This window comes from Populus euphratica, unplaced genomic scaffold (genome assembly GCF_000495115.2).
Source record: "Populus euphratica unplaced genomic scaffold, PopEup_1.0 scaffold32.1, whole genome shotgun sequence".
In the NCBI taxonomy this organism is placed as follows: Eukaryota; Viridiplantae; Streptophyta; class Magnoliopsida; order Malpighiales; family Salicaceae; genus Populus; species Populus euphratica.
Genome location: NW_011499861.1, coordinates 1,753,524 through 1,766,048, shown reverse-complemented (window position 1 = coordinate 1,766,048; position 12,525 = coordinate 1,753,524). Strand labels below are relative to the sequence as shown.

Here is a 12,525-nt window from a genome sequence, read left to right as displayed (position 1 = left end):
AGATTAAAATATTTTATATTGTTAATATTAGAATATTAAAATAATTTAAAAACATAAAAAAATTAATAAATTTAAAAAAAGCATGATGTTTGGTATTGAATTTAACCGTACTTTTATTGTCCGAATTACTTTTTATTTTTTGTGTTTTTGTACGGTTTATTTTGATGTGTTAATATTAAAAAATAAATTTTAAAAATAAAAATAATATTATTTTAATATATTTATTAAAAAATTACTTTAAAAAAATAATTTTTATCCTAATTTTAGTTAGGACATGTGTTATTTTCTGTAAATGTGCTTATGGAACAATGGTGGTCTCAAAGTCTTTAGTGGACACCAGGAGCTTGTACATCATGGGAAATGAGAGAGCACGAAGCTTGTAGATTTTCACATTTGTCTTGGGGAGAACGGCATCCAGTGATTTCCTATTTTTGTCTTCTGTTTGTGTTTTTCTAGTACCGCCGCGTATTATTAGGTTAGATCAACACGCTCTGTGTAATGTTATTCCTCGTTATTGCATCATGCATGTGTGATTCACATGAACTAGTTTAATCACCCACGCTTTGTGGTTATTAGAAGTCAAAGTTAATTCGATTCGTTTAAGAAAAGAAAGAGAGGGTACAAATCACTGTTTAAATAGAAAAAATTAATGAGAAAAATAAAAAAAATAAATCAATATAATGATACTTGAAATTTATCATTAACAACTCAACCACTTAATCTAATAAGAACCTAAATCAATATAAAGTTTTCCAAATTCACAAAATACATCCAAACCATAAACTTGTTCAAACAAATAATATAGTCAGACACATAATCCATGAATGAAAGTCTGATATTCAATTAAAAATACAAGCTAAACATGAAAAATAAAGTTAAGAAGTTATGGTTTAGGATCTTAGAAATCAATCTTTAATGGAGGAGTTGAAGGTTCCTGGAGCTGTTGGAATCCAAATAAACAATGGCAATGCATTAGTATACATAACTTGAGAAAGCCAAAGCTTGTGGCATGTTTTCCCACACACTAACAAGACTTGTAGATGTGTGACCTTTGTGTAGTAGACATGTAGCTCACTATTGATGAAAAAGAGAGATTGACTAACTTGAAATTTTAGTTTTTCTTTTCTTTTTTCTTCTTCTCTCTCTTCACTGTGAGTTGTTGTTGTTGTTGGCATAGGCTACAAAGAGACTCAGGGGCAATGTATTGCAATTTAGGTGGTGGCTGGTCGGAAGTTGTGTGTTAAGTGAGAAAATAATTATGATTTTTGGTGTTTAAGTGTTTGGAGACAAAGAAGATGAGTAGTAAATTAAAGAGTGGACAAGTATTTTTTTGGTGTTTTGATTTATTTGAATATTTATGTGTGTGTTGGTGAATGGGAGAGTATAGAGGTGTTTTTGTTTTTTTCTCTCGGTTTTGATTATTTTTAAAGAGTATTTTGTGGAGTTAAAGTAATTGTGGGGTTGTTATTGTATGGTTATTAAGATTTTTTTTTTTTTTAAGTATTGGCATTGGGTTAATACTGGATTTCACAACAGAAAAATTCAATTTTATTACTTGAAAAAAATTGAAAATAAAGAAATCAAAATTGAAACAAAGAAAAAATAAAAAAAAAATAACAGCCCTTTTGTTTTCTAAAAAAACACTGTGCTAACTTTGCTTCTCTTTCTTCTTCTTTTTTCCTTACTGATCATCAATTTTTTTTCCCTTTCAATTTATTTTATGTAGTTACCTCTATCTTGAAAAAAATCATAGTATTGTGTTGATATTTAGTTTTATGAAAAAAAATTCAATTTTATTACTTGAGAAATATTAAAAATGAGTGGACCAAAATTTAAACAAAGAAAAAAGGATGAGCATTTAAAAAAAAAGATACGGTGTTAGCACCTTTAGTTTGAAAATTATTTGATTTAGTTCAAAATCTTATTTTATTTATATTTTATTCCCAAAAAGCTTGAGAAAATGGAAAGAATTGTCAAAAAAACAGCACAAAAAAAAAAAAGACATTGGCTAGTAAGATTTTGTTGGAAAAAATAACAAGCTCGGTGTCAAAATATTCTTTTTGACTAGATGAATGTCATTAACATATTTTGTAGCTTTTATATTGCCTAAAAAAAGTAAATTAGGATCGAGAGAGATTTTTTTGTTTGATTTTTTCTTTAACTAATTTAGATTTTATTGAGTTAGAGTATTAATTTTTTGAAGTTTCAAAAGTGTTTTTAGATGAGAAAGATTTCAAAATAAGTTTTATAGATAAAAAAAAATATCTTGTCTTGATTTTTTTATTATCTTTGTGGTTGCACTAGGCACTTAGACTTGCATGTCTGATCTTTTTTGTAATTTTTTAAAAAAATTTAATTTTTTTTTTAAATATGTTTTTTTAACAAGTTAGATGTATTGTTTTATTGAATTATAAAATTAATTAAGAATTTATTTTAGATATTATTTTATCAAATATCATTCAATGTTTTTTCAATGATATTATAGAATTTTTTTATCATATTAGTAAGTATTTTTTTTACAACCTTTCATAATTATTTTTTAAAAATTATTCAGTTGATTTATTGGGGGTATTTATTAATGTTATCATATAATTTAATAAAAAATAGTTTTAAAAGAATAAACTTATAAAACTCAATCAAGTTCATAACCTAGTTTGTACATTTGACGGGTTAATTTGGGTAGATTTAATTTAATTTATTTTAATTTATTTTTTAAAAAAATCATCTTTGATTTTTTTAAGCCAAAGTATATTTTTATCAACTATCCAGGTTTGTTTTTAATCCTACTAAGTATAATTTAATTTAAAACTTAAACCAAACAAATACTTGAATTTAGAAATTTTAATTTTAACCTACTAAACCAAGTTTAATAATATTGGCAAATAGTTAATCATTATTGTTATATCATTCTCATGTTTTTTAAGACACTCCTATTATAATTATTAACATATATTTTTTTTAAAATTGGAACTTGTTTTTAGAATAATCATAACATAAACATTTTAGTAAAAAATTCTAAAATATATATATATATATATATATATATAATTATCACGTTAATGAGACGAAGGGATTTTAGCTTATTTTGAATAATCCACATCTCTTTTTAGCATGCATATATTTTTTAATCTTTTATTAAAGAATTTTGGGGTACCGAAATTTGCGAAGTTAAGGAATATGTATCAACAAGTTGGCATTGGCGATGAACGCGTGGAGAGTTGAGTGCCCCCTCCTTTATTTGATGTCCCCAGAGCAAAGTTAAGCTGAAGGCTAGACGTCCGCACAAATGGCTTAAAGTGCTTGATTTGATTGGTTTTGTTGGATTACATAGTCGATGTGGAAATTGCACTATGTGCTTAATAGCACATCAGCACTCCTGGAGATAGTTATTGATCCTCTGCCTGTAATCCAGATATTCTATCACGAATTTGAAAGCTCAACGTGCGACTCATGTTCATGGATGCAAGCACGCCTTTGGGCACAAAATTAGCGGTCGTAGTTTGAAGTTTCTTTCCAGGAAGGAAATGAAGATTTTGAAAGTGTATTAAAATAATTTTTTAATTTTAGTTTTAGTTTTTGATAATAGTCTATTAAAATCATCTAAAACACTTAAAAAGCATAATTTGATGTATTTTTAAATGAAAAAAATAAAAAAAAACTCTTTTATAGAAGAAAAAAAAACTCCACAACAGTTGGGGAGTGGTATTTTCTTTTTGTCTTTTGAAGTTCCAACAACATCTGGACATAGTTGCTTTTATCCTTTTGCTATACTGATTTTCTTATCGCAACAAAGCAGTTTAGGCAAGGAGAGTAACTGGATTCCGCAGCTTGTATTGATGATTGGTGTACCATTCTGCCTGCACTCGTAAGGGCTCCGGACATGATGGTAAGAGATCATTTGGTGAGTTACACATGATGATGAAAGTGCAAGGAAAAGCAACTTCTCTGGTTTTATGAATGGAAGAATCTGATCTTATTACAGATCATATAAGCCTGGAGAAAAAGTGACCTGCTGGTTTGGGAGGAGAGGGACCTCTTTGTCATGCGTATAGAGCTTTTAATGCATTCAGACACAAGTGCCGCTGCCAAGAAAGAACAACAAATGTAAATTACTAGCGTATGATTAGAAATGTGGTTGGGGTGTTTTTTAAAATATTTTTTATTTAAATTTTAATGCATTCAGACACAAGTGCCGCTGCCAAGAAAGAACAACAAATGTAAATTAGTAGCGTGATTAGGAGTATATTAAAATAATTTTAAAACATTAAAAAAAATTATTTTTTTCTAGAAAGGCCTTTGAAAGCACTCTCAAAGGCCCTCTAAAACCATTAATTTATTCTAAAAAGACCTTTGAAAGCACTATCAAAGGCCCTCTAAAACCATTAATTTATCTTTCTCAGCTGTGAGGCTCATCTAATAGCGGGCCATAGCAAACGGTTGCTGAGAAGTCCTGATGGGCGTCTTGATTAGTCCTGAAGTTACCTAATCCTTTTGAATGGTTTACAGGGCATCATGCAAGTTACAGCACGGGCTTCTTGTGCACATGATGATGCATTTTAACCACTGTATTCTGGAGGCTCTCTAACAGAATAAATTCCCACAGAAATCCTATCCAGTTAGGTGGAGTACGATTTATTGTTTAAGTTAAGTAATGTGACCTGCCAGTCAAACATGCGATTCCTGCACGGAAGATTAAAATATATGCTCCATAAGATTTGGGAATTTTGGTGGAATGCTAAAGAATCACAGGAAAGAGTTGATGTGATATGGTTTGCTTCGTTTAATGATTAAAGAAGAAAATGCCATCTCTCTATAGCATGCGTGACCAGGAATATTACACTAGGACCTCAAGATAGCATAATCCTGAGCAAAGTACAATAATCAACTAGATCTAGCGTGTACCCTGTACTGTTTATTATTGTTTTAGAGCACAACAGCCACAGCTTGTTATGGCGCACAACACTCACTGTCAAATCCCCTCCCCACTAAAATGGTCACAACTCAACCCCGGCTTTGTAAATACAAAAGAAAAAACATCAACACAAACTCAACAGAATAATAAATGAAACAAGTCCCAGAAGAAGAAAAATGCACACAGCCTAATATAAGAAATAAGACACAAATTTCTACAAATTCTATAATGAGGAACACTACTATTCCCAACGAGTGCAGGGCACTGATCTGGCCCTTGTTGCAAAAACTGCAAGTGAAAACTAGTCTTCATACAGTAGCCAAAAACACTTGCACATTGGGTTTGTGAGTTTTGCCCATTAAGTAGTGTGGCTCCTTGTTCATTCATTTCATGATTTGTGTTTAGTCGAGCTTCCAAGCTGTAGTGTTATGTACATGATTTCAACAGCTAAGTTAAATAAGTGCCATGTCAAGTCAAACAAGGGAGCCATATAAGGCTCTTCCATGTTTGCATTACTGCTCATCCTCCTGATGCACAAGGTCGGTCAAGAAAGGAATACATGAAAATGTCTTCTAGGAGCTCATGCTGCTCTCAGTTTCCTTCAACTCAGCTGAAACAAACTGATTTCCACCCTCTAAACTTCCGTTTGCATGGATGAATAAATTTTCTTCCATTAGATCTCCAAAAACGATTTCTTCCATCAAATCTTCAAAAATGTCCTCACCAATTTCAACAAGGATAGTTTCAATATCATATTGAAGGTTCATCCACGTTCCAGTTTTAGCCATATCTTTCTTGACAAGTTGATCCAAAGTATGAGGCATTGACAATGGGAGGAGATGCCAAGAGACTCCTTCCCAAACCTCATAGATGCCATTTTTCACGTCTGGGACAGGCCGGATGTTAGATTGTACAAATGATAACCCAGAGAAGCAACCAAAATACCGCCCATATACCTCCATGAGAACTTCGTTGATAGAATCAAAGAGAAGCTTCTTGTCACAACAAAGCTGGTTGGAAAAGAATTCTACCTCAAAAAATATTGATTGGTCAAGAAGCTGTTCTGAAGAATGTGACCTCATATAAAATTCATCCCACTTCATGCCAGAAGCTTGAACCACTGCTTTTACATACTCAAATACCGATTCCTTGTCATCTAAAGAAGCTTTAAGAGGGATTCGATCTGCAGCTGAAGATTCATGTTCTTCAAATTGAATTCTCAAGGGTTGCGCTGTTAGTTCAACTGATAGATAAGAGATGAACTAAGATTAGCTTGAAAACCACGTGATAAGAAGTACTAAACAAATGCTCAAAGTTATTGACCTTTTTCTTATAAAGACCTACCAGGTTCAAATCTGCTGCTTGCTGGGCTGACATCTTCCTCCGTGAAAAGAGGCTCAAGAACAGATATAGGACTAGGCCGCTCTGGTATCTCAGAAAGACCCTCTAGACAGTCAAGTTTTTTGGTGTTTGAAGAGGTGGATGGAGATGTTAATGGAGAAGTTGGGGGTTGTTCATCAGAGTCCTGAGAAAGAAAAGTAAAATCATTAGGAAAAAATGTTAAGATATGTGATGAAGAACTGGAAATGATAGGCAACCAGTAAAATTACATGTTCCAAGCATTCTGAATTTTCCTTTTTATCACAAACTTCAGACATATCACCATGTCGGCCATCTCCATCAAGAGGAGATTTACTTGGTTCAAATAGAGTATCTAAGACATCACTCTCTTCATCAAGTGCAGTTTCAGTTTCCCTTACAACCTCTGCCTCACCTGCAGAAACGATAAGGCCAATATTAGGAAAAATTATCAGCACAATGATATATTTATCCATGTCCTACCATAAAGAAACACTACCTTCAGAAGGCATCTCATCTCCAACAGAGCACAAGGTTTTGGCTTCCTTATCATGAAGTTCATTTGAGGCACTTGCATTTGGGCTTGAAGAAGCTTGTTCTTTACAATCGGTGCTGTCATTGGAAACAGATGACTGAGGCTCTAAGTGTAATGCTATTCGACCTAAATGGCTGACATTGGTTTCGTGTTTCTGCAATTTGTCATTGGCAGAAAATCTCATCTGTGCTGTCAGAAAGCCTTGCTCCCAATCCTTTCCGGGACTACCAATAGGTGAAAAACTGTACTCAGGAAGGGAGAGAATCCTGCCGAGGGTTTTTGGAACCTGTTCACTTGAAAAATCCACACCCCCCTGGCCAGTACTCAGCATCTCAGAAAGATGTTTCTTGGCCTCAATGTAGATGTTAGATGCCCTATGCTTGGGATAAATAGGGGCCTCACATTCCATGCTTATTTCATATTCTTTCAACTTGCCAGTCTTCTCTCTCATTTTGCTAACCATGGGAGGTCTAGCAATTTTTTCAATAAAGAAGTGGTCTTTACTTGGAGAACTCGTTCCAAGGTTCTCCTTGGATCCTTTCTCACTATTTCCCACAGCCTGTTGTTTGTTAGCAAATTTCTTTGAAGTCCCATCAGTAGAGGTATCCTGCCTTTCCTTTCCCATTGCATTTTTCAACTTTCTTTTAATTTCAGTCAGAGAAAAGTTGGAACCAAATCTCTCATTCGGAACCTTATCTCCAATGGTGAAATGAGATTTTGGCGACAAGTCAGTGATGCTTTCATTTTTAGGTGGTAGCAACCTAGTTGAGCCAGGCTTTAATATAACAATTCTATTTGAAGCTTGAGATGCCTTGTTTTCCTTTGATGGGTTCTTTTCCAGAGATTTGGTCTTTCTTCTGAAAAATTTGTGCTGTTTACCATGGATAGCCTCATCAGAATGTCTGAAGCCATGAAGCCCCTGTTCTGAGGAGTTCGATCCTGGAAGTGACTTGGACTCTTCATCTTTCTCTACCTGAGCATTCCACAAGCTTTGAACATGCTTCACCATTATGGACTTTGGACCTTCTAAGAGTTTTGGAAACAATTCCTCATCAGAAATTAGAATCTGAAGTGCATCCCTCAGTTCTTTGGATGGGTGGAATTCCCCATCTTCAGCAACGTGTTTCCAGTTAATAAGTTTCTCATTTATGAGTTTTATTGCCTCACTCAATTTCTCTTCAAATTCAGGATTCTTCTGGTTCAGCTGATGGTGAACTTCATCACGCTGGTCACGTTCTACATTACCAAAGCTTTTCTGATGGATCTGGCGGCAGAAGTCTTCCATTATTTCACCTATGTCAAGACTACCTGTAGCTTGCTTCTCTAAATTATAAAGGCAAGGCTGTTCAGATTCCAAGCTTTCAGAAACATTATGATCCTCTATGTGTATATCAAAACTTTTTGTACGACTTTTTCTTCTTCTGTGGTCTCCATTTTCTGAATTAGACTGTTTTGGTTCTACTCCAGGATTGTTTATTCCCTTCTTTATGTCTAGCTCACCGAACATTTCTTCTTCAATGAGCTTTTTCACACTCAGCTTACAGGTATCATCTGTTACTTTTCTGCTCTCCTCACCATCCTGATATATTTAAAATAGGAAAAATCATGTAATGTACAGATAGTTCAGCCCATCTTAAAACAGGTTCAGTTGAAAGGAACCTTGCAAATATCAAGCAAATTTTGAAAGACATTTAGTTTGGACGCACAAGTTGACAAAACTTACGATCATGCCTGGACAATTTTCACTAAGATTGTCAACCTTATTCTTCAGAGTTCCAGTACCTGCAAAAGAAAAGAGAAATTCACCAATTTGTAATGCATTGCAAATTCATGAGCTCAAAGCAAGAGTACTACAAATTTATCTTTGACCAATGACCAATGCTAAGGCCAACCAGATTAACAAGTTTAACAAGAAGAAAATCATACAAAAACACTACAGATACAACCAATGTTTGATACTTCCCAAATACACTTCGATTCAAGGAAATTTGTTAGCAACAGAACTCTCAAGAAAAGTGTGTGCATGTTGCATGCACAAACCCATCCCTTCTACTCAAAAAAGATTCAGTAGATATATTTGTGTGCCTACATGCAACCATATGTTTCCTAACTATTCAGATTCATCTACATCTCAAAGAAAGTTCTTACCAACAGCATGCCTGGTCCCCCGCCTCCTATCAGAAATTAGCTTCTGCGTTGAACGACCATGGCGGAAGTCAAACATAGTAATTAAACCCCCCATGCAGCCTGATTGTTCTCTTTCATATCGTACAGGGTGCCTCTGTGATTTTTTTGACATGGTGAATGGCTAGTTCTTTGACTGTAATCCAAATTTGCTCACAGGAATTGCTACTTGATATCTGATACATTTGTGGAAGGGTATGAGTGAGTATCAACCAGAATTGTTTCCAAATCAAAAACTCATATATAAACTCACATGACAATGAGCATCGTGGAAATAAATGCAAAGCAGAATGAAAGAATGAAGTAGTAGTAAATATGGTATGGCAGTATGCATCTATAATATTGCACATGTGATGGTTATGATTACTCTCTAAAACCACTGCTTAGTGATAGAAAGCAGCAGTGATGATTTCTAGAATTGCATCATCAGATCAGAAAATAGGAAACGGCAAAAATATTTTTTTACGGGTGAGCCAGTAGGTGGACAGTTTTGATACACCATTCCTTGAAGTTTGTGACAGCAAAGAAAACCATGCCTGAAACACCTAGCGGAAAAAAGGTTTTAATTAAACATGGGGTAGACTATGAAATAGCTTCTTGTTTCAACCTCTTCAGCATTAAACTACCTTCTCAGTTTTCAAACAAGAAAGCATGTTAATGAATAAACAACTGACTAGGGAACAAGAAAAATGAGATAAAGATAAGACAGATTTTATCAGCAAACATAAGGCCATAGATGTTCACAAGCGTTCTGAAACCGAAATTCTGCAACCTCTCATAACACCACATTGATTGTCAGTCATGCAGAAGCAAAACTTTACTCAGAGTATTATATTTCTTTTATTTTAATCTTCATGATCATCCACAAATGATTTAGTTACAAGATCAAGCTAATAATCAACTGACTTAACATCTGCCCGAAAAACTAAAAAATATAGCAGATTCAGTATCCGGCACATATTGCATGTAAATTTACACAAAACAAAGAAATGGAATGCATAGAACAATTACCTAAGATTCGATAAAGCCAAGAAGAACAACAATGCAGCCAGATAAAGTGTAAACAGCCAGAATATAACGGACAAAAATTCTAATTTCAACAGCTCAAAAGGCTTCCAGAAGAGTCAAGTTTAGGCTGGTTAAAACTTTCTCCGCTTGACAAGGTATCAAAGCCTTCTTTTTCCTCCAAAAGCCTTAAGTCCTTAGCCAGCGCCTGAAGTCTCAAACTTTGGTCTTTCCTTAAACGAAATGACCATTCACATAAAAAGCACACGAGGTGGATCCCAGCTCAAGAATTCACCTTCAAATTTTTATTTTAAAAAAAAAAAGATTATCTAAATCCAAGCAAGCTTGCCTTGAAGTATGCAAAAAGACTCAGCTCCACAACGGCCAATTATGCATTAACTGATCAAGAGCTCGATGACTTATCCCCTTCAACGTCATATCTCCAATCCTTGAAACACCAACATGGAACCTCAATTCTCTCCAATTCACACTGAAAACCACAAAGCCAATCTCTTCATCGACATCCAAGTCAAAATTCCTCGAATTCTATTAAAACCTCAGAGCAGCCAGTCAATTCTTTCCAATTCAGCAATAAACAAAGAAAATCCAGATCAAGAAAAAAAAAATTCTTTTTTCGTCTCTCCCTGAGTGGGTAACTATCCTTCGACAACTAAAAGGAGAGCGGCATAAAATTCTTATCTGGCACCCACCTACCGATTATAATTTTGAGTGGAAAATAAAAATTGTGTCATATGGGCAGGCAATAAAGACTGAGAAAAAGTAGACGCGGAGGTGTGAGAGAAAGCTGAAAGCTTTGCAATGTTTTTGGTAGAAGAAGGAGAAGGAGAATACGTGACAGTTTGGTTTTGGATTGATACCGATGCCTGCCTCGAAGAAAAAGAGGGAGCTTTGTATTCAAGAAATGCTTTTGCTATTTTGTCTCCCTCTCCATTTTTTCTCCGCTGCACCCCTCCCTCCACGCTCAACAATCATCAAAGTCGCAATCTTTCGCTTTCTCTCTCTCTAGAATAAACTTTTTCGGCCTTTCTCTCTCTTTGCACTTTCCAAGGTAGCAGAGAAAATGCTAGAGAGAGGTTGTCATGTCTTTACTTTTTGGTATTAGAGAGAGAGAGAGAGAGTATAAGTGTGAGTATGCCCATGGTAATGGTATGGTGACCGGGTGCTGGAAAAAATGAGAATGGAGTTTAGGGAGAGGTTTGTAACTTTGTTAAGTAATGGACAAAATAAAAGGAAAATCAAGCGGAATTGTTTTAGAGCATTTTTGGCACTGTTTGGAATGAGTTTCATTAAAAAAAATTATTTAATTTTTAATTTTTAATTTATTAATATTAACAATAATTTTTGAAAATAAAAAATATTATTTTAATGAGAGGTTGTCATGTCTTTACTTTTTGGTATTAGAGAGAGAGAGAGAGAGTATAAGTGTGAGTATGCCCATGGTAATGGTATGGTGACCGGGTGCTGGAAAAAATGAGAATTATACTTTTTGGTATTAGAGAGAGAGTGTGAGTATGCCCATGGTAATGGTACGGTGACCGGGTGCTGGAAAAAATGAGAATGGAGTTTAGGGAGAGGTTTGTAACTTTGTTAAGTAATGGACAAAATAAAAGGAAAATCAAGCGGAATTGTTTTAGAGCATTTTTGGCACTGTTTGGAATGAGTTTCATTAAAAAAAATTATTTAATTTTTAATTTTTAATTTATTAATATTAACAATAATTTTTGAAAATAAAAAATATTATTTTAATATATTTTTAAATAAAAAAAATTAAAAGTGCAAAATTAAAAATATAATTCACTGTAGATTTTTTTGTTTTTTTCATTGATTTTTTATTTTTATTTTAATTCTTTTATATTAAATTGATTTAGAATTAGACTTGATGTTTAAGTTTTATTGGCTTCATATGAAACTCTTGAGATGTCAAATATAAGTTTAATGGTTAATTTAGTAAAATAAAATTCAATTTTATTGATTAAAATCAATTAAAACTATAGAACTCTAATTGCAAACTAAAATAAATATTCAGTCTTTTTTTTAATAAATAATATTTTTATCATAGCTTCTTGACTTAATTCTTAGTTAGAATTAACATATTTGTTATCATCAATTAATATATATAACTTTCAATTTATTTTATTGAACTCATGCCTAAAAAATTTTATTTGTAATTAAAAATTTTCTTATTGATTAAAAATGTTAAAAGCATCCATATTTTTTTATTTTGAAAAAAAAAAACTTTGTCCCATAGCATAGCATGAAGAATCAAATGAGTAAATAAATTAAAAGAATTTATGTAAACCAAAACCATGTATTTTTTAATCCAATAAATAAATAAAAACAATTTGTATGTAGACTTTGTATAACAATATAATAATAATTTAAGTAATTGTTTTATTGCTCTTCTAATAAATGTCATACTGCTCTAAGATTTTCGTTTTAACATTATTTTTTATTTATTTATCGCGTGATCCAAGTCAACAACTTACATTGTTGAAACCAATAAGATCCT

At 33.2% G+C, this 12,525-nt stretch overlaps 1 protein-coding gene across 1 annotated transcript; it reads right to left on the bottom strand.

Annotated features, from left to right (window-relative positions):
• Positions 1 to 4,886: 4,886 nt before the first annotated feature.
• LOC105124865 (uncharacterized) lies at positions 4,887 to 11,176 on the bottom strand. The gene is made up of 7 exons (XM_011025029.1): positions 10,002 to 11,176; positions 8,955 to 9,166; positions 8,530 to 8,588; positions 6,771 to 8,385; positions 6,523 to 6,686; positions 6,257 to 6,437; positions 4,887 to 6,155 (listed from the first exon to the last, which is right to left on the bottom strand). Exons 2-7 carry the CDS (start codon positions 9,103 to 9,105, stop codon positions 5,485 to 5,487), a joined length of 2,841 nt encoding a protein of 946 aa, XP_011023331.1. The 5' UTR covers positions 9,106 to 9,166; positions 10,002 to 11,176; the 3' UTR covers positions 4,887 to 5,484.
• Between the last annotated feature and the right edge of the window lie 1,349 nt (positions 11,177 to 12,525).